General features: G+C 42.1%; 1 protein-coding gene across 4 annotated transcripts in view; it reads left to right on the top strand.

Annotated features, from left to right (window-relative positions):
- The window catches only part of JADE1 (jade family PHD finger 1), a 75,195-nt gene that overhangs the window by 17,564 nt on the left and 34,216 nt on the right, over positions 1-23,415 (top strand). For 2 of the 4 annotated variants that reach the window (XM_063136211.1, XM_063136212.1), the window contains exons 3-4: positions 17,788-17,870; positions 17,967-18,041. In XM_063136211.1, coding sequence (XP_062992281.1) covers positions 17,788-17,870; positions 17,967-18,041 — 158 coding nt within the window. Of the gene's footprint in view, positions 1-17,787; positions 17,871-17,966; positions 18,042-19,180; positions 19,202-23,415 lie in introns of those variants that run through there. The other 2 variants (XM_063136213.1, XM_063136214.1) reach the window with 2 other exon arrangements.

Raw genomic sequence — 23,415 nt, forward strand, 5'->3', positions numbered from 1 at the left:
CTTATAAACTTGGCTTTTGATTAAGGTTGTATGCTCTATTTGTGTGAATGGGGGAACAATGGGCCTGAGTCACTAAAGAGATGAATTAATGTTTGAGAAGGTTTATCAGTTCTGACTTGATGCAGGTCTAAGCTGTCATCCTTTTTAGGCAAATTGCAGCTGAGCAGGTTCCTACAACAAGAGCATTTAGTTAATTATTGGGGCTACATGGGTTAATTACTCCTGTTGATACTAGCTCACTGAGATGCCTCATTCAAAGGATCTAGAATTCTGTCTTTTAAAACGAGCAAATCATGACTGTATAAATGATCTAGATTTACTTTTTTTAAGAATTGCTTTTGGCATTTTTATTTAGTTTTTGTTATGAACTGTTGAAGAATTGACGCATAAGCCAATAACAGTGAGAACTGTTGATGGAATCAATAAATTGATTGATTGGTTGATTTGAAGACAGATTGAGAGCTATGCTGAAAGTAAATCCAGGCCATCTTTAATTTGTACATATTTTCCAGTAAATAACTGCACAAGTACAAAGTTTTCCTGTCAATGGGGAGAGAATTACTTTTAAGGAAAAAGCCAGCTCCGTTTTGGTCCAGAAAGCACTGAAAGCAGCTTTCCTTTGTTGCATGTATAACTCCTCCTTCTCCTAAGGATGTTATGATGGTGAAGAAGATGGGGCTGTAGCCCCCTTCACCGGCCACAGGTTGTCCCGCAACGGCTCTCCTTTATTTGCAGGAAACATCAGTGACATGTGCCCCATTAGGGCCGATAGCGGAAGCAGGGAACCAGTGTGATCATCCCTCCTCTGTTGTGAAAGGGCTGTAGGTATAGAACTGACCACCAAACAACATTTGGGGAATAGGAGTGTCAGATCAATAAAAAAATGACTTCCATTTTCTGGTCTGAGGTTCTTGTATAGTTTCTGGCTCTTTTCTTTTCTGTTTCTGCACTTGTCAGGTGTGTTGCGGTGGGGAGGAGGATGCATTTATTCCACCCCTTTGTTTTTTTGTTTTTTCCTATCTTTTCAGTTTTCTGCCCCACTACTCTGAGGCAGGATGGAAGAGAAAGCAAAGAAGCAAAAACAAAGGGGTGGAATAAGGGTAGCAGGAGGACTTTCAGGAAGACAATGGGCAGTATCCTATGCTGCCCCTATGTTTGTGGGACGGACCACTAGCACAGCAGGAGCTAGTGGTTCCTGAAACAACCAAAAGCGAGCAGCAGTGTGTCTTCTAGAACGGGGCAGGTTAGTGGAGCTCACAGAAGCTTATTTCTGGAACCACTAGCTTTTGTTACTCTATCTGTTTCTGTGGCTCTACAGGAATAGTGGATGTGCAGCGGCAATATAGGCTACTGCCCAATATTTTATAATTTGGAAGGAAAACAGTATAGTAGTTTTGGTCAGGACTGAGGAAGAATCTGCTTTCTTGATAATACTTCCCCTGTCCCTCTTCTTGTTGAATGGTAGCACGCTTCATGCTCTTAAGCCGCATTGAACTCTGTGGCCCTGCAGTTTTACTGTGTAATAATGCTCTCTCTGAACTAATTGGCAAATCCCCATTGGCTTTAATGGGAGTGAGTTCTTAGCTTTTAAACTATTCATTCTGAGGTTGGGGGCTTTTCAGTAATGGGTATTCTGTGGCCAAGTATTTTACCACCAAACTGAACTCTGGTTGTGCATAATTCTAAATTTCCTTGTATGTTAAATGCAAAAGTGATTCCATAATGCCCACTCTAATAAAAGTATTTTATGAGACGAAACATTAAGTTAAAGATAAAGGGAAGTGCAGCAAATTTGTTGAAACCTGAGGGAATAAGGTAAATAATTTGTTCCCTGGAAATGACTACCTTTGGAATGGATAGTGGTGTAAAAAATTGCATTTAACTTAATATATTTAAGTCTGGAGTTTCTCTTTATTCTATACCAGATGATTGAATAGCCTGGAAATATAAGCTCATTATTGCAAAGGGACTCACTATGTGGCCCACAGAGCAGGTTTCTAGTGAAATAATATTCAAGATGTGTCCGTTCCTGGTGTTGGGGAACATAGGACAGATTGGCCCACACGGCGTCATCATGGGTGTCCTGCCTGAGCTGGCAGATGTTGCATCAGACCTGATGTTAAGGTCCTCCTCACTTCAATATCCATGCTGTGATCCCCTGCTTATGGGTGGTTTAGGAATTCATGGCAGCCAGGGGGCTGTTCCAGGGTGTTTCCTGCTTGGCACATGAGGCAGAGCACAGAAATGAACTGATGTTCTTTGCCTGAACAGGATGTTAGTGATACCCTTGTGGGAGGTGTCCCTTGTCATAGACAGGTCAATTACTAGGTGAGGTTTAGCCTTGTATGAGTTCCTCAACTCTTTGAAGGACTTGGAAGACCAGTTAAGTTGGTTCACCTTGAAGGCTGGTGGATCCTAAGATTTTCTTGCTGGTATGTTTGATGCTCTGGTAGATGCCGTAGTCGAATTCCGGAGCACAGAGATGGTCAGGCGGTTGACTCAATCACTCCTAGGCACTGCCAGCTAGAGTATGACTGGCTTCCTGATATATCACACAGAGTTTGGGCTGTTACTATACATCTTCATTCACATGCATACATGAACTTGCATGTGTACATGTGTCAGGAATTACACTGGAGATTTTCTAGATGTGTAGCACGCATACAGCAGATTTATGCATTCTATTTCAATAAAGTAGGGAATCGCTTTTTTAAAGTGAGGAAAAATCACTCAACCAACAAATTGTATTCAGAGAGTAGAGTCTTTTGTTTTAACATATACCTATAAACACATGTTACAAAAGGGGAAAATGTCTTGGTTAATATACCAATCCTCCTAGTACATGGACCAGTATACTAATTCTAATAGTCCTAACATAGAGATAGAAAAAGACAGGGAAGGGGAAGGTAACATTTGCCAAATGTGGCAATGGGAAAGAGGGCCTTCTGGGTGGCTGCTCCCTGGCTCTGGAACTCGCTGCTTTATAGCGGTATTGTAGTACATTGACAACTGTTGGGGCCCATTGACACATACCATATACCGCTTTCATACCGCTTTCATAGTGTTATATCCTGCTTGGTGTAGATGTGTCAAGGCCCCCAACAGTTGTCAGTGCACTCTGAGTACCACTAGAAAGCAGTAGTGTAGATCCTGCAGTGCACTTCAATACTGCTATAAATCAGTAGTGTGGCTCCTGCGTTTTATATAATGCTTTCATAGTGGAATATCCTGCTTGGTGTAGATGAGCCCTAGGTCTGCTCTCTCCCTGCTGTCCTTCTGCTGCAGGAAAAGACTGCTTTTGTTCAAATGGGCCTTTGGTGTGTCAGTGGGTCTGTTGAGTTTCAGGCTGTTTTTACACTGTTATATTTGTTTCTTTAAAATTGTTTTATTGTATCTGATGTATTTTATTATAGTTCCATCAGATTGTATTCACGTTTGTAAACCACCATGAGTGCCATTTTTGGTAGAAAGGCAAGGTACAAGTCAAATAAATAAAGGAGTGGAAAGAAGTGCTATGAAAATGGCAAGGAGCTATATACCAGGTGAGCTATCTGCAGTTCCATGGGAGCAACTCCTTTTAAACAAGTTAATAGAGGAAATCATCGACAATTAGATTCTGACCCCTCTCAGCCATCAGGTTCTCTCTTCTTGTTCCTAACAACCTCTGGATCTGCTTCCTTTTCTGGAACAAAATGGATTCTTTAGCCAAGGTGCCAGGGTGATGCCAATAAAAATACAAACTACATATATACAGAAAGCCAGCATGCCTGAACTCTGTAACAGAGCAGTGAAAGAGCAGGGATGACAGCAGCAGTGCAATGGAAGAAAGCTCAGAACAAGTCTGAATGCAGCACATTTTCTGCAGGCTGGCTTGTTAACCATGCAGTGTGATTTCTTTTTCTTGAACAAGCCACCCTGAAAACCCATGGCTTTTTGTTGGTTGTTCAGGGTAGTTAACAAGCCAAACTTCATGGTTGATGAGCAATCCCATGGAAAATGTTCAGACAACACAATAACTCATCTTGCAAAAAAAGTGCTGTGTCCAGACAACATGGCAACCCATGTTTCAACAACAGTCCAGACTGTGTGGGTTAGCGTGTTGTTGTGACCCCAGCCAGTATATCCTTCCTGTATCTTGGCTTGAGTCAACTCCTGTGGAATTCAAGCCTCTGTAGGTCACATCCAAGGATCTAAAAAGCTTTCCAGTTGATCTTCAATTTTCTTCTGAGGCATATTGGATGTGTAGAGAGAGCCTCAATATTTCATTCATGTCACCGACTCTTTCTTCACACCAGGAAGTCTGAGGGTATCACTCAGATCTTTACAGATATTTGTGTAGACTACTTCACAAGATCTAAGCCCTCAGGAGAAGTATTCAACTGTCATCCAGCTTGAAAACTCCACCCTCTTGGCCCCTTCCCTTGGTTAGAATCTTATACCTCACTGCTGCTGCTTACGAAGCCTTATAAGAGGGACACCCCCCAATTGTAAACCTATGGATATATTAGTGTTCACAACATTTTTAGAGCCTAGTACAAAGACATGTCAGCAATTTTATTTATTTATTTGATTTATACCCCCATCTTTCTACCAAAACATGGCACTCAAGGTGGCTTACAGGCATAATTAAAATTGATTAAAACAATAAAATAAAAACATAACAATTACAGAATAAAAAATTAAAACGCAGTGGGAATCCTTGAAAGGTTATTGTGCCAGCATTGGGAAAAAACTCACCTTGCAGCGCAAGCTTTTCTCTTGTTAATAGCAGCGATAATGTAATCTCTGCTATAAAAATAGAATGAGCTTTGTATTGGGGCCCCACAGCATTTGACAAGTGAAAACAGGTAAGTATTCTTGTTGAGTTAATTAAGCAAGTGCCTCCTTGTGCGATGGTTAGCGACTGAGTTGCTTCCAAGGGGATCTGGCAGAATGCCCCATCCCTCAGAAGTTTGGAAACATTTAACTTCAAGACATGCATTTTCATACAACACTTCATAATGCTAGATGCTGAAAGCACATCTCAGCCTAGGATTCAGGGAGAACTGTAGTTGAAAACAGCACAATTCTATGGGATATCCTAAGGGAGAAAGAAACTAGGACCATTTTTCTGAACTCCAGTCTTCCGGAGCGTCCTATTTTGCCTAACCAATGGATCGTTGTCTTAGCGTCTACGGATCTTAGGCTACGCTTTATTCAGCAATTTATTTTTTAAAAAAAATGTTTTGGGTTTATTGGACTCCACAACACCTCTTTAATAAGGGTTTATCTAATTTGCATAATTGTTAGAGATGTGACGCACCCAATGCTTCCTTTATTCAGATGTTTTGGTAATGCACAATAGTTGCCACTTTTGTGGAGGAGGTCATAATAAGGATGAACTTTGTATTGAAACAGTCTTTAATATGGAATGATGTGCATGTGCTCCTAAACTATGTACTGGTTTCTTGGAAGTTAACGCATAGTCAGCGCAAATGGATTTTCCGAGCCCTTATGACAGCTAAAAGACTAATATTATTATGTTGTAAGGATACATGTTCACCTCCCATAATCCAGTGGACTGAGGACTTAACAACACTATCAACATTTGAACAGGTGTTATATAGATGCCACTTGCGAGTGGATAAATACATGGATATTTGGTCTGGTTTTCTTGGAACCTACATGCATTATCCCCGCCACCCCCCTTTTCTTTTTTACAAATAGTGTATTTGATGGGGGGGAGGGAAATTGACATTTTTGTGCATGTAATTTTTGTTCTCCCCCCCATGATTTATTTTCTGTTTTGTTAAATTAACAATAAAAGGGGATTGTTTTTTTAAAAAAGGACCCCACACTTCCTGTTGCCCATGGCAACTACCCCTTCCCCTATGCATGGCACAAAGATTCCCTCCCCAACTTCTGAAAGAATTGGGCTTGGAGGAGGGAGATGACTTCTCTTAATTAGTGCTGGAATTTGGAGAACATAAAAAATAGCGGAAGTCTCACATGTTTTTCTACGTTGGCCATATCATCACCCGCCAGCCATTCCATCAGGCTGTAGTGGAGGGTGAGATAGGAAGCTGAGAGGCTCACGTCCTCTCTTTGAATTGTTTCCCTTCCACACATCATGATAAGAAGACTAACAACTGCATTAGAGCTGGTCATTAAAAGAGCCATATAACATCCTACAGCCGTCAATTTGTCTGGATGCTTATTAACATTTGTGGATGGCCTATATTAATGTATATGTTTGAAACGGAAGTGTCTAATCCTCTTTTCTGCTTTCTTCATATTAATGGCGTTGCCAATGGTTATTGTGGATGGATATGCTAGAGAAAGGTAGTCTTACTTGAGAAGTAGAAGAGGAAGCTCCACTCTCATATCTTATCACTAAGGGAAGTCTACACCAGCCATTTATTGCAGGATTGTATCGCAGTCGTCACTAATGGGGCACATGACGTTCATCTGCTCTAATGGTAATTTCGGCTCCACCTCTCAGTTTTCCCGGAATATCCCTGACTGCTTTGGTCATGTTTTTTCTGGCTCTCTCGCGTCCATTCCAAACAACGTTTGCAGTGTACCCCCCCCTTTGCGAGGTTGTTGCTGTTCACTACAAGTTTCAGGCTCAGTGAACAGCCAATCAGCTGTGAGGGGCGTGTGCATGGATATCAGAGGTGTGCGGGCGTGGACCTGTCTTCCATTGACACGTGTTTTGGATGGGTATTGGTCTGTTGTACCGCTGAGTGTGCGTCGTTTGTTTTTTTAATACAAACATTTCCCTGCGCAAGAGTGCATATTCAACAGAGTTCCTATCCCCCAAGTGTTGCTGCGATGCTGCGTGTCTGCGCTCGTGCGCATGCCTCACGAGTCATTAAAACCCTCCAACTCTGCCATGTAGCCACGTCATCTGCCCAGCAGTGCCCACTTCTGCCGATCCACATGCACAAGCAGCATAACGGGACATACATACTCCTGCAACGGCTCTCCTGAAATTGCAGTACATATGAGTGCCATGTGATCCGTGAGTGCTGATCGCCGAAGCAGGGAACATTCACAAGCATCCCTCTTCTGTGCTGAAATGCCTGCAGGTGAAGATTAGCCCTTAGAGGCACTGTCTTTCCTCCATACTTAGAAAGGTAGGAGCGATTGCTCCATCCCCCTCTCTGCACGGTGCACCTCCTTTCTCCATGCACAGGCATGGATCAGTTCATCTGTGCCTTTTTGCACAGGCAATGGGACAGTCCTTTTCTTCGTGCAGTGAGAAGCAGGAGCAATCTCTCTGGGCCTGTCTGCACAGAGAAAAGAGCAGCCAAGAAGGTGGGAATGTTAAAATTGGGCGACTTTTCTTCAGGAACGTGGCAAGAGGTAGGGAAAGTCTTGATTGATGATATTGCACTCAAAACTACTATGTTGGCTTGCCCAGAGCTGCAGTTGAATTATTCACAAGCTGGACATGTTTCCCAAGCAGCAGTTCAGCCATCTATGGCATAGAGCAGTGATGCTTTGCCTCACTGTCTGGATGCAAACTGCTGATGCACACTTTTCATATAAGGGAGCTTCTGCTATTGGGCGGTATAAAAATGCAATAAATAAATATATGTGGACAATATATGCAGTCTGAGAAAATGTGGACTGTACCTATCAAATAAGTTCAAAACCATGTGTATACTATAGAAGTATATCTTGCTTGGAAGTAGTAAGTTCAAATAGAAAGTTTCTATCTTTATAGCTTAGGAAATTGAATTCTCGGGCATTTTCCTGGCTGCTTGTGGCAAATAAGAATCTTTTCCTAAAAACCATGTAGGGAAGCTTTTATAAATTGGAAAAGGATGGGCTTTTGTTCCATTTTAGGTGCTCAAATGTGCCACAGACAGCTAATATAGTCATGTGCTGGTGGGCGGGCTAGTAAATTTTTTGGGTAAGCATCTTCTATGGATTAGTTTCAAGCATGGGCTATCTTTTATTGCCAGCACAGTCAGATAAAGAATAACGTTGTTGTTATACACTGCATTAGAAGAACCTAATGGACCAGCAGATCTGCCAGCAGTGATAATGTCAGTAAAGATATCTTCTTAGACAGGCAGGGTTATACCCGGTGCTATCTTTCCATTCACGGAAAGCTCTGTGATCTAGTGGAGGCATCTGTGAACGGAATGGCAAGGGTAGGCGATTTTTGTGAATTCCCCCATTGTCTTGTAGGACCCCATATAATCTCCATCGCTGTTTCGGAGGGTCCCAAACCTTCTAGAATAGCTTTTGGGGGTGCAGAGAGAAAGGGGGAATTTGTGACAATCTCCTCTCTGCCCATTCCATTCGTGGAAGCCACCACTCGACTGGAAGAACAGCATTGGGTCGAAACCAAAGCTTGTATAACAGCCTTCCCCAAACTGCATGCCGGACACACTCCACAGCCTCTTTGGATATTCAACCTGTGATCTGGCCAATCAGGTTACTACATGACATCCAAACCCAGATACTCTAGGTTAATCATGGGTTAACTGAGAGCCAGTGTGGTGTAGTGGGTAAGCTGTTGGACTGGGAGTCAGGAGATCCAGGTTCTAGTCCCCACTTGGCCATGGAAACCCACTGGGTGACTTTGGGCCAGTCACATGCTCTCAGCCCAACCTAACACACAGTGTTGTTGTTGTGAGGATAACATGTAAAGGAGGAGGATTATGTACGCTGCCTTCAGTTCCTTGGAAGAAAAATGGTGGGGTATAAATGTAATAAAATAATAAATAAATAAATAAAGATGATTTAGACTTCAAATCCCAGCAGCCCTAACCAGCCAATGGTCTGGAATACTGGGAGTCGTGGTCCCAATCTAGAGATCGTGGAAGGCTGCTGCATAAGGTACTCCTGCAGTTGTGTGTACTACCAGGAGAAAAGCAACAGTAATCTCCAGTGCTTTCAGGATTTTTGGTTTAGAACTGTTTGTTTTCCAGGCAGTTTTCTGCATAGCGTTTGGCCTCTGGCTGTGGCTCATTGTGGCTTGCATTGCGTGGGACTGGTGGGTGGATCGTCTGTGATTCCATGATCTTGGCAGGCATAGAAGGAAGTCTGAAATAAGGTTTATGATGATGGGTTGGCAAATCAGCTTGTTCTAGTCACTTCCATTTTCTGCTCCAGCAGCATGGTTTTCCAACAAATGTTGCGCTGTTGGCAACGGGGACCACTGTTGCTCCAAGAGAGCCCAGAAAGGAGCTCAGCAGAGGGAAATACCAGCACTAAGCAGGAGCAGCAGCTAAGCAGCCATCTATGCTGGAAGCTCTGTTGCTCTGTCTGATTTAGCAATGTAGACACATTGTATTTACAGTAGGGGAAAGTGTGTGCAGCCTCCAAGAGTGCTCAGGCTTTGAAATGCCAATGAAACTATAGCAGCCCGGAGCGCTCCTGGGACACAGCTGGATGCTCTACAGCTGGTTTTACAACAGTGTTCTGCATTATGCACTCTGTAGCTAATCTTCTGCCACGCAGCGTAGCATATTGGTTGCTGGGTGTGCTCCCTGGGACACCAGATATGTTCTGGCAGCTTATGGGGAGTTGTTCACTTTAAAAATGTTAAAATCTCTCTCTTCCCCCACTGCCCCTTCTCCCTCACCCCACATGTGCGTTCAGCAAGATATGCAGAACACTTGCAGCAGATAATTAATGTACAGGGTGATGACATCCAACAACTGATATGGGTGCTGAATTCGGAAATAATCATTTCTATCCCAGCATTTTGCCATTTTTGACAAGCCTCCGCTATTTTGACTTCCTCATCATTACTTTTCTTTTAATACACTAACTGTTGAATTTTGTGACCTCATTTGCATAAATTAAGTTCCGTCGAGCTGATATAGCAGAGATAATAGGGCTGGGAATATTCACAGAAAATACTCAGCCCTATTAGATTGTTTCCCCCCTAAGTGCAGTGCTTTTTATCAACCATGCCTGTCCCAGTCTTTTTGTATTGGTTAGTTTTAAGCTGGCTGCCCAGAAGACAGTGAGAAGAAGACTTGAACTCTTTCTCCTTGTCATTAAAATGGTGATAGTTTTCTGTTGGCTCAATGCATAAAGGATAGTTATTGGCTATTTTGCCACCTATGGATGAGATATGACACCTAAACTGTTTTTTTTAATCATAAAAGGGTTGGGGAGGGATGCATTTCATTGTCCGATCCCCTTCAGGCCATAGATAGGTTTTTATATGTAACAGGAATAGTATCTACAATATGCAAGTAGAGAGGTATTTATACTTTGATTAAGATGCTTTTGCCTCCACTCATGGATCATGGAATGATGTGCAGCACTGTGTTCCCTTTGAAGTGCTAATGTTGTCCTAAGATACACTTTCGATTAGCTCCTTCTAATACACATTTTATTTCTGAGGGATATTGTGGTTGAGGTTTAACTTTAAAAAATTGCTAAAAATCAGGGCATGATCTGATTTGCTTCAAAGTGGCATGCATAAGGTCCTATGTGGAGCCTGTATCTTGAAAAATGATGGAGATGAATGCAGTTTTGTAAATGGGGAGGGAACTTTAAAAATTCCCTAAAAATCAGGGGATGATCCAATTTACTTCAAAGTCGGCATGCATAAGGTCCTATGTGGAAGCTATCATGGTGCCCAGTTACATGTGTGTATCTTGAAAAATGACAGAGATGAATGCATTTTTGTAAATTGGGGGAATGGTTGAGGGTTGAACATTTTAAAATTCCCTAAAATAAAGGGGATTATCCAATTTGCTTCAAAGTCAGCATGCATAAAGTCCTATGAGGAACCTATCATGGTGCCCAGTTACATGTGTGTATCTTGAAAAACAACGGAGATAAATGCAGTTTCGTAAATGGGGGGAACTTTTAAAATTCTTTAAAAATCAGGGGATGATCCGATTTGCTTCAAAATTGGCATGACTAAGGATCTATTTAGAAACTATCATGGTGTTCAGTCAAGTGTATCTTGAAAAATAAAAAAATTATAGGCGTTTTTCTTTTCCAATGCAAATCTATGGAGAAAAAATTCGGACTTCTGAACCTCGCTTCGGATTCGGATCTGAAGCGGTTCAGGGGAGGTCCGAATCGACTCGAACCAGATCGGGCCCAATTCGGAAGGTCCGAATTGAGATCTGAAACGGATCGGGGGGGGACTGTGCACAGACCTAGTTTAAGGTGTCTTCTGAACCTGGCATTCTAGCTTAACTACTGTGGTTAAAGCCGTGGTTTAAGGTGCCTTTTGAACTGGGCCATTATATTGTACGCTGCCCAGGGAATAATGCAAGCCCAAGGACATATTTCTGGGATGTACTTCCTGTAAGATTGCAATTATCAGCTCTTGCTCATCAGTGAGGTGTTTCCCTTTAACACTGGACAAATTATTTTCTTGAGAGCAGCTTTTCAAGAAAAAGGGGAAACCTGAGTGATCTAACTTGGGAGACTTGTGTGACCTGAGAAGAGACTTGGGAGTATTGCTAAGCTGTAGTTTGAACATATTTTGACTTACTACATTGGTCTTGCCACTCTCCTGTTGTTCACCTGCATGCATTTATTATTTTTCATAGGCAGTCAGGGAAACTTAATCAAACTTTATTATTTTAGACCACAAATAACATGGACAAGTATTGTCTGTGGGCTATTCATTTGGAGGGCTGTGCTAGTAGCTTTTATGTTTGTACTTGGAAGGCTACCTTACTTTGTTTCTGTCAGATGCTACCAAATAAAACTTCCTGTTACTAATGAAGTTTTTGAAATCTTTTGAAACCATTATATGAAACCAGCAGTCATGCCCTCATCAGAAATGTAAATATAATTATTTAAATATCTGTTACATAAATGCACCAGCTCAGTAATCAAATATTCCTGCAAGCTTTTATTGAGTCTGATGGGGGATGTTTGCCAAATTGCAAAAACAATTGTCAAGAACCTGACAATAGGCGAAAGAGAAATGGAGTATCAGTGCTGAGGAGCAGCATCAAGGTGAAAATCTGCATGTTACGCTCTAAATTCCTGAAACCTGCAAGCAATGGTGGAAGAATCCAGAAAATATAAGACCTTTTGCATATCAGCTTGCTGAAATTCAGATTTATTCCCTAACTCTGAGAAGTCAGTTAAGGTGAACTCTTCTGAAGATAATCAGTGGCCTGTGAATCCTTTAAATGTTAACTTCAGCAACTTGGGTGCAATCCAGCACCAGCTCTGTGGGAAGGGGAAATATACAATTAGCCCGTTGTCCCAGAAAATTAATCAAAATGGTTCTAGCTGACCCATGCTGGACAAAGCATATTTACAATCAATTTGCTTCAAATTGGTTGCGGCAGCAAGCTAAAAGTCAGGGTGCAGAGCTCAGCATATGCTGGTAATTGTCACATGACCTCCTTGACGTGTGTTGCTGGGCCTGCAAACTCAACCCAGACACTGAGGGCATTGATACATACTGTATGTCAGCTGGAGCCATTTCGTTTAATTTAGACCTAGTCTTATATACAAATCATCTTCTGGAAGTTCTGTAAACGTCCCCGTTTTGAGATGACATTCAAATGACATAGAATATAGCTAGAATTTCTATATAATTTACCTATTAAGTTGGTACTTGGTTTCGATGGGGTTTTAATTTTTTCCTACTTTAATCTGTTGTTATCTACATCGTTCTCTTTAGATAGAAGGGATTGAAACTGAACTAAAAGAAATGTTGTAGGGACACAATGGAGCCAAAATTTAGCATTTTTCAAATCTCATGGATCTCAAAGGGAGAGATATGCTTGAGTTTCCCATTAAAACTAAGCGGTTTTAAATATGGCTTGATTGTGCCTAAGTAAATAATCATATGCATTGAAAGATTTGGGGAGCTGACTTGTGTTTCTGACTGGGGTTGTGAGGATTCAGAAGGAAAGCATCCTTGGCGAAACGCTAGCCATCTGCTAGCCTAAATTTTGCAACAAATATTGTCATTGGTCCTGAACTATTTCCTTCTATTTCATCTTCTACGGTATATACAGTCCAGAATGACTCCGAACCAATTAAAATTGTACAAGCATTTAATTTGCAGTATTTGTGATGATGGTTCCAGATAAGCTTGAGACAAGGCATTTGTTCTCAGATATATGGTATTATATGGTTATCGTTATTTGTTTTAAGTAAAATAACAAGCACACATCGTAATCTAATCTGCTTATCACTTATGAAATCTTATAAGTATGGCACAAAATAGTTGTATTCTGCTGTTAGTAGGTAGCATTGTAAGAATAATAGCTTCAGCAAACTGATTGGATTGGGTATTTTTAGCCCGCTCAGTGGCCTGCTCCTTCATGCTTCCCCCCACCACAGTTTTTTGATGCAGAATCTTTATGTTAAAAATAAGAATTGCCCAAAGATCCTTCTAATGTAGCAGTATGTCAGCTAGATTATTTCAGGATGTTCACAAGCAGGGCATGGAGCTACTTGCACCTGGTAATCTACAGATTGGAGTATTATTGGCCCCATTTATGGCTTGGTGGACAAAATGTTTGGCTCTACATGTGAGTTGTCCTTACTTTTGTGGACAAACATACCGTTGAACCAAGTGATCATGGATATAGCTGGAAGCAATTTCCATGATTTTGGAAGCACTTTTTCCAGCTGGATCAGTCATGGATATTGCTGCTGGTTGAATCTGTGCTCCTCTTTACACATGATTTGTCAACACAAATGCATGCCCAAAGGTTGTCAGGACTCTACAAGGAGACAAAAGCATGTTTCTGAGAATTATTCCTGAAAATTTAGGGAAAAAACTCGTGAACTACTATAGCCATTTCTTTGGATTTCCTAGGGCATATTGAATTTGGTGATGTTATCTATAGATTTTTTGGTTGGCCTGTGAATATTCAAGGAGTGATTTGTGAGCATCATAATGGATGAAATTAAGGTTGTGGTACGTAAAATGAACAAGAAGGGTTCCAAGGAAGATGGGCAATTCGGTGAAATTATCTCATCCAAAATAGCTTGTATGAGACCTTAAAAAATAACAATGTTGTTACATTATTAAATATAAAGAATGAGAAACAGTATAGACAGAGCCTTGAAATTTTGCTGGAAGGATTTTTTAAAATTAAAATCATGCACTATTGGGTAGCACATGCTATATAGAATAGAACATCTGGGTATGTAATGCTCCCTTCCCTCCCACCACTCTTTCTGGAAACCCCAATAGCTACAACATTCTGGCACACATATCTTTCCTCCTCCAAAAGGAGGCATGAGGTATACTTGGAAGAAGATGTGAGTGGAGAATGAGTGCACCAGGATGCTCTTAAGAAGGCGGAGCTTCAATTTCTTCCTCACCTCTCACTCATTTCCCTTTCATCGTCCCCGCCCCTCCCTGCACACAGAAGAAGAAATGAAGAGCCATGCTGGATTTGACCAAAAGCCTATATAGACCAGATGCCCACATGCGGGACATGAGTGCAATATCACCCTCCCACTTACATTCCCCAGCAATTGGTACTGAGAGCCATACGCATTCTGTCCACAGGCTAGCAAGTGATTTAGCTCCCATCCTTTCAGATGAGCCAAGACAACCAAAGCCAGTCCTGCCACAGCTATTGGACAACTTGCTTGAAGCCTTGATGGCTTCTTAGCAAATAAGGCGATTAAGTATATACGTGTAAATAAATAAATAAATAAATTCTTCCATTCTGTGCTGCTCAGTTCATAGCTGCTCAGTCCTTCACAGATAGTGTCTTTCAGCATCACAATTTGAAAAATCTCAAAATAATGTACTTCTATACATTCCCAATGGTATCTGCTTCTCAATTGACTTCAAAGTCCAATCTTGTTATCCAGTGCGCTTGCTATACTGTACCTTCTTTATCCTTGGCCAATTGTCATTGGTATATATAATTATGATACTGACTTGATAGTTTTGATGTAGATTCCGGGTCTATTAGATATTAGTTCTTCGGTTAATCTCTTTCTTTCTTTCTTTCTTTCTTTCTTTCTTTCTTTCTTTCTTTCTTTCTTATTTAATACATTTCTATACTTCCTTCCTGCTGAGTCACGAGGCAATTTGAAATTTATAAATGCTGAAAGAAAGAAACACATGTTATCAAAAAACCCAAACAAAACATTAGAATATAGTTCTCTCAGGCAGTTAATGATCCCCCCAGGAGGTGATTGGCTGGGGTTTCTTGTCTTCTGTCTTTCCTCAAGGCACACAGGTGGCTCCAGAGAAGGGGTGGAGGGGCTATCCTAATAGTCCCCTTGAGCCATTGATGGTCTCCTCAGGACCTGAAACTCCTCAGAGTTTCCTGGCCCGGGGTTCTCCTTTGTAAATAACATTTAGAAAGAGATACTGTCTTTCCCAAACTCTTAACTGAAGTCAGGTGCTTCCTTGGTCCCAGTTGTTAATTTCTCAGTTCGTTTCCAGTAACTTGCCTTTTCCTGTCATGCAGGCTCTGGAGGCTAAGATATCTGGCAGGTTATCGTCCAAATGTATCCCCTCCACTACCCCAGTGGCTACTTCAGCCCTTCCTAGAAATTATAGTATTGGAAGTTTGGGTTTTGGGATTCCCCCCCCCATGGGCATCTCTGCCCCCATCATATGTGTCAGCAAACACCTGGATTTAGCACTTTCTATCAAGCCCTGAATCAACTGACTTCATCAAGAGGAAGTAATTCATCTAGTTATCAGTTGCTGGCAAGTTGTGAACAGGATGTGGATTTCCTTTTTAGGTTTGGTTCCAAAACATTGCAATTATAGTCCTGCAAAATCTCAAAGTCTGTTACATATTCCATTGATGCTATTGATTTTTCTGTAGAGGGGATTATCCACAGCTGAATTCATATTTCAGCTCTAGACATCCTTATTATATTTAGCCCACAATGTTTTCAGCATCCAGGAAGATAATAAGTGTTGAACATATATGAGTAGCTAGGCTCTGTATATGATAAAAAAATATCTGTTTTGGTAGCATATAACAGAATGCAAAAGAACATATGTACATCATCATCATCATCATCATCATCATCATCATCTTTTTATCCAGATAATTTTGGGCATAATAATGTGCTGAAAGAAGAAAGAAGAATGTGAAGAAAGAAGAATCAAAAAATTTGTAACAAAATTACAGTTTCTGATCTATTATGTTCTTTAATATAATATGATTCCTTTCATAAAATCAGTTTTTATTCCTTCTCTGAATCAAAGGACCCAGCTCAGGTGCAGGTGTCGAGGGGTTTGTAATGCTGCAACCGTCCCTGTGACACCCCTCTCTCTCTTCTTAGGTCCCACAGCTATACAACTCAGCATCCTACCCCCGAAATCTGTACCATTCCCAGGTACTCAAAGGACCACACCATTTTAAATTAAATGTAATTTATTAACAAGAAGTATGTTCACGTACAAAAGCTTAATAGGTTCCCTCAGTTCAAAAGCGTATTGGTTATAAAGGCACAGTGCATAATGGTTTCAGTCAGTATTTCTCTTAAACGTTTCAAACATATGCTTCAAGGTTCTTCTGCCTAGTCTACCCCTTCTAGGCTACTCTATTCTCCTTCCCTCCAACTAATTCTACCCAAAATAACAAAGTACGCAGAGCCTTCTTAGTTCTAGCCTCTCAAATCAATTCTCAACTCTCACTCAATCTCTTCTCAGGCCCTTTCTACACCTCCCGGCCTTCCAGGAGGGAGGGAGCAGGATCTCGTGATATTCCTTTCGTGAGATCCTCCGCCTGGATTCACGCATGGCGCGTGACATCCTGGGAGGAAGGAGGGATGTCGCACATGCCATTAAATAATAATAATAATAATAATAATAATAATAATAATAATAATAATAATGGAAATGAGCGCAATTGCGCTCCCAACAAAAACGTAAGATTTTTTAAATAAACCCCCCCCACCCCTGATGGGCATGGAGCACCTGAAGAGCTTCTTGCCCATTTCCCACCTCCTCGTGTTTACTCACGAGGAAGCAGGACGAAGCAGGGGTAAGCGCTCACACATCTCCTGCGGTCCCGGGACTGCAGAAATCCCCCGTTTCTGTTTTCCCAGGGTTTCCCTGGGGTTGATCCTGGGATTCCCTGTGAGTCATTTGGATGCACAAGGATGACCCCGGCGGGGGGGGGGGGGAACAATGGTGCAGAAAGGGCCTCAATCTCCCCTCTCCCCTGTCAGCAGAACTCTATATATAGACACACCGTCCTCCAACTCCTCCCATTCTCTCACAGCCAATCCAGGCACTCCACACCAACATCCAATCAGCACTCTCCTTCCATCCAGCACTCACTCCCCCTCTGGGGCTCTGCACTTACCCATATCCTGTAAATACAAATAGTGAGTATATCTTTAAACCTTTTAAATATTTTTATTAATAAACATTAATAGCAAACTTCACAACACAGTATAATGCAATAGAACATCACAATAGGGAATTATAGCTAGTCTTTGAATATCACTTTTTTTCTTCACGGTGGTAGGAGGAAAAGCTGAAGAAATGCTGCCAGCAAGTTAAAACAGTTGCTAGTTGCTACCATATACTAGCACTGTATCTGGTATCATCTCAACAGTTCAGGGTCCAACATGGCAGCCACTCTTATATTGATTGTGTAATCTATAGGGAAATGATGTAGACGTGTTCCATGGACGTAAAACTGAGCCAGCAGTTTCTCTCCTGCAAGTCCATTATGCAACAGACTGAGGAGTGGGATGAAAGGCTATAGCTCTTGCTTGCCTTAGGGAAGGATTCCCATTGAAGTTGGTCGAGACAGCTTTTGTGAATGGAGGCGAGCAAAGCCCTTTTGGACCAATGCATGTACAGTTCTCAGTTCTGTGTTTCTTTCCCTCTCCTAGGCTTGTCAACCTGGTCCCAGCATTCTAGGTCTCAGCACCGGAGGAATTCATGCTCCAAGCACGAAGATCGAAAACCGTCAGAGGTATTCTTTTGTCAAATACCCTTGCATCTTGCTGAAATACAGATGTGCCTCCTTTTCCTAATACTTCTTTTTCTTTCCTTTTCTGCTCCATCTCAGCTGGCACCCAGCAACCTTTCTTCTGGCCAGGAGATCAGGGAGCTCAGCTGCTGCCACAGTCCCTGCCAGCATCAAGTTAGTTATTTAGCCATGAATATTGGGTTAGTTTGGCACTAACCCAACCTAGTTTTTTTATAGTCCCTTTCTTTCTCTCTTTCTTTTTCTTTTTAAAATTCTATTGGGGGATTTGTCTTTGATTTGTGATAAACAGTGAAAATGCATTTTTAGGAGTGCTTTCTACAGTTTTCTAGCCAATACGTGGCACTAATGAATAATAGTGCTTGTTCAGCAAAGTGGTCAAACCAGAATTCTTTGTCTCTTTGAGTACTTCATGTTCATTGTTTTGAGAAACTCAGATCAAAGGAGGAAATACAAATAAGTTTTAACATTTCATGGTGGATCACTAAGTGCAATGTGGTGCATGCCTTACAAATCGACAGGTGTCCCTTGGGCTACAAATGATACTAGAAGAAAAGGGATTGGTTGTGGAGGTTGAATTTCTTGGACTCGGTCTGGTTCATTAGAACCAGGTATCTAACATGTTTGGGGTCTTGGCCCATTCAGACCTCTTAACTCCTTTTTCTTCTTCTCCATGCTTATTACCCTGTTGTCATTAGAGACCTTTTCTTACAAAGCAGCTTACAAGCAACAAATGGGTTGGACACAAGCACATAAATATGCAAAAACAGCACTATCAAAACTGAAATAATGAAGCCATGTTGAAGTTATTGACAGTGGAACACATGTATTATCTACCTACTCAGGAAGGCCAGTTTGAACAATTACGTTTATAAAGCTTTCTTAAAGGCCTTCACTGAAGATATAAGGTGCAAAGCAGCAGGAAAGGAGGTCTATAATTGAAAGGCCACCACTGATAAAGCCCTGCCCCTTTTATTTGCCATTCTAGCTGTTCTAAGTGGCAGGCACATGGCCAGACACTCTGATGGTTGCTGAAGTATAGGGGCAGGATTGTATGGGTGAAAGTGATCCTTTAGGTAATCTTTGGGAATATAAGTGGGGGAGTCTAGACCAGCCGTTTATTGCAGGATTGCATCGCAGTCGTCACTAACTGGGCACATGACGTTCACCTGCTCCCACGGTGTTCTCAGCTCCACCTCTCAGTTATACCAGAATATCCCTGACTGCTTTTGTCGAGTTTTTTCTAGCTCTCTTGCATCTGTTCCGAAGAACATGTGCAGTGTGGGCCTCCCTTTGCGAGGTCGTTGCTGTTTGCTGTGAGTTCCAGGCTCAGCGAACAGCCGATCAGCTGTGAGGGGCGTGTGCATGGGTATCAGCATGTTTTTTTTTTAAATACAAACATACCTCTGTGCAGGAGCACATATTCAACAGTTCCTATCCCCCCATGTGTTGCTGTGCACCTTCACAGTCTTTAAAAAATAAATAAATCTCTTCCCCATGGCCGTCTGCCTAGCCCCACCCACTTCTACCAATGCACTTGCCGGGAGCGCTGTAACGGGGCACATGTGCTTCCACAATGGCACTCCTGTAATTGCGGTAAAGGTCAGTCGCGTGTGCCCCGTGAGTGGCAATCACAGAAGCGGGCACATTCAGAAGCATCTCTCTTCCTTAGCAAAAGGGCTGCAGGTGTAGATTAGCCCAGGGTGGCTTGACTCATTTGTTCCAATGGCGGAAGCAAATCTGCAGGTATAAAGCAGATTTATACATGCACAGCGCTGTTTACCATTAAAATAGATGATAAAGCAGTTTTTTATGGAAATCCCATCCTTGGAATACATCATTAGATTGGGGTGCTCTATGTTTCTTCTTTGAAATGGCTTCCTCTCCTCTTCTTCCTGTACTATCTTTATTCTTGTATGATCTTGAATCTATACTGAAAGTTGTTTCGTAGATTTCAATACGTTATCTTCAACATGTCAGCCTCAAAATACCCTATATTTGTTAATTTAAACCATTTTTACCTTGATCTTCAGCTGAAAAGGCTCCCAGAGTGGCTTATGTAAGATTAATAACAAACAAGACAATGGCTTACAATCTAAGAGGTACTATACAAAAGGTGGGGGGGAAGGGATTGGGGGAGAGGAAAACTAGAAAACTCACAGGCACTAGTTCATGAAGTTATATGTGAGGAAGATCTGTGTGCCAGTCACAGTTTTAGAGATCAGTCATTCTGCAATGTTGGCTCCAGGCATGCTGGTTGCATCTGCAAAGCAGCAGGGATAGCAATACAAGGCAGTGATTCTTGGAAATTATATCCTTGATGTTCCATTAAATCCTCCTTTGTCTTGTAGCCAAAGCAACTTGCTACAAATGTTCAGTCTCAAAAGTGTGTCATCCCCCCCCCCCCCAATTAAGATCAATAATGATGATGGTGATGAAGAAGAAAAGTCTGAAGTCTTGTGCCTGGAATAAGAGCAACATTATTCTGAAGCTTCTGATATTTCACAGCATTTGTAGAGTTCTTGATAGTGCAATACTTTCTCACCAAATCCAATGTTTACTTTTTTTTCATAAGCATTTTTAAAAGTTCATCCTGGGTGGCAGTAATACTATTCTTACTCTGTAAAAGAACGGATATTGAGAATGTTGAAATATCTTTCTTTCTCTCTGGAATTGTGGGTCACAAAGAGTGATGCAGGCTTTTCTAAAGAGGCAGGAGCAGTTATTAAGGCAGGAGTGCCCCCTCTCCCCTAACCTCTTTCATGTTATATGTGATATACATCTTTGTTAGACAAGGAGGCAGAGTGAAGATTTGCCAGTCACTGCTTTGTGCATGTCTCTTGGGTCCCTCCGTTCATCATTTCAGTCTGATGGGTGGTAGAGCACAGTTCTGTCTGGACAGTTGCCAACCCCCCAAATTCGAGGCTGCCTATCTTATGCAAGGCAGGATCCTTTCCTCTTTGCTCCTGCCACCCTACATTTTTGCCTAGAGAGGTGATTTCACCTGTCGATGCGCAGCTTTGGGGAGGGGAAGGGAAGGGGCTTGGAGATGCCTAAATTAGCTTCCACAGTTTCCCTCGGACCGCCCCCTTTTTCCCACTTCTTGATCCATTTCTAAGCGCAGAGACATAGTTGGTGCAGCAAGAACCACCCCAGCTGCGAAGGGCCAGGGAAGGGGAGGGTGGGGAGTGCGGCTTCTGGGAATCAAGGTCGGAGCCCTGGTTCCAACCTTGGTTCCCAGAAACCAAACAATCCTATGGCCCTCTAGACAGCATCTAGTGGCCATAGGGCTGCGCCCTAAATGATTTAAATACCCGTAGTTTTAACTGCCCACACCCCTGAGTAAATCCAGCCAGCAAGATCACCTGATCTTTTATTTTTTGGGGTGGGGTGGTGTTATTGAACCTTTTAAAAAATTATACTGTAGTGAACCTGTAGTTTTTGCAAAATCCCGGGTCTGAAGAAACCCATGGATGTTCTTGGGATAGGAGGAAAAGTGGAAGGACTCATAACATGCTGTGTAGCAGGACAGATTGGAGGGTAGGACAAAATGTGTGGAACATTTACTTCGCCACCAGCAGTGTTTGGAAAACATACACAAGAATTCTCGAAATATTTATTCTGGATCAGTCCCAGTAAAGCACTGGGATTAATCCGTGATAAGTAGTTTGAGAATTCCAGCCAGATAAACAATATTTTGCCGCTGTCTTCCCTCCCCCGCACCGGCCAGCCAGCCTGCCTGCCTGCCCGCTGGACAATCTGTTTCCAGCTTTGTAAGTGTGCAGAGTAGAGCTGGCTGTGTGCCTTGCTGACTGTTCTGGCCATGAACCAATGAATCTTCAGATGGACTGTTTTAGAGGTAGTGTCTGACTTGTGGTGATCTTTGCTGGCACTGCATGGACTGATTCAATTACTCTGTCTGTGGCAAAATTATCTGGTCTCTTCTCTCTCCCTCCCCTCACTTTTAAAACTCCCGGCAAATACTCTTTTGTTGCAAAGAGCATTCAACAGTTACTGCTAAAACAGAGGCTTGAAGATGAGGTGCTAAGCATGAATTATTCTTGCTGCTTTGTCATATTTTCTTGGCAGGAGTGTGTGTGGGGAAAAGGCATGCACAGTCTTGCTCCATTTAATGCCTGCCACTTCGCGGCTTCTATTTTGCTGATCAGCAGTGACAAACCAGATTGAATCAAGCACATGCAAGTGCCGACTAATGGGCTTTTCCGCACAGATGTATGGCTCTAACGCGTGACACATGCTGGAGTGGGGACCCCACCCCTGCTTGCTTGTGGCTGATAGCTTCCTACAACTTCCAAGATGTTTTACTAGTTTCAGATATTCTTCATGTTCAAAGCAGAGTTTAAACTGGGGCTGCAAAGCAGTTGTAAATCTGGATGCCAGATGGTGTGAGAGTGGTAAGCCATGTAGAGCTGCAAAACAAGAGAACTTGGCTACAAACTTTCCTGGATGATATTTTGGTTTAAATTATGAAAGCCATCCTATGCAGCATGTCCTCTGGTGGCCAGTTTGATATACAGTGTTATTGCTGCCCCGATGCTCAAATGGATGTCCATGGATGTTCATCTGTCATGCATTGTGCTTCTATCCTATATCGTTCTGAGTTAACATTTTGACTGTGGCTTAGATTCTGCAGGGTTGAGGGAATGCAATGTTTGCAATCAGGCACAGTGCTGGTACAGATTTATTCTCTGCCATTGTATATATCTGCTGAAATGGGCACCAATCTGGCTGCAACAAGCTGTACCACATAAGAACGAATTAAAATGCAGCTGAGGTTCAGGCCTTAGGCTCAATGCTTCCCGTTAAAATGTCTCCATGCAGTGACTTTAACACATCAGATTCACATGTGGAGTACTTCATATGAAGGTGCCATCCCTTGAGCCCTATTTATCAATCCTCCCCCCAAAATGCATTCACAGGAGGCTGCAACCACTACCTGTGCCCCCAATATCAATGTTCCTGCCAGTTCTGCACCCCTGAATGCTGTGTGTTCAGTAGAAGGTCTGAATGGGGAGTCTATTTATTATTATTTCTTTCTTTATTAAAACATTTGTATCCCCCCTTGTATCTTTGGGATCTCTATGTGCCTAGATTTGTATATGTGAACGTGTGGAGGGCATTTATGAATAGGGCCTTGGCCAAAGCTGGTATTTACCTTATGATTGAAGAAAACCAGAATTTCCCTTGGTGGAATATGTATCCGCTCTTGCCCCACAAGGAGGCATTCAAATAATGTATCCTCATGCAAAGTTGAGGTAAAGGCACTCTGACAGTCAGTCTTTAGTCCTAGATTTTGAGACGCTTGGGCTCAAATCCAAATGCTACGGCTGCCATGTCAATTATTTGTTGCAATTGACTCTTAAGGGGAGCTGCATTAGGTAGGTTGGATCCAAAAAAGACAATGTGATCCCTTCGGTCAGATGCTGTTGTTGAGAGTGTACATTTAACAGCATGCTTTCTAGACATATTATTTACCAGTGCTGCACTCTGCATTGCTTACTGACAGTCA

Source organism: Elgaria multicarinata, chromosome 10, assembly GCF_023053635.1.
Source record: "Elgaria multicarinata webbii isolate HBS135686 ecotype San Diego chromosome 10, rElgMul1.1.pri, whole genome shotgun sequence".
NCBI classification, from domain to species: Eukaryota; Metazoa; Chordata; class Lepidosauria; order Squamata; family Anguidae; genus Elgaria; species Elgaria multicarinata.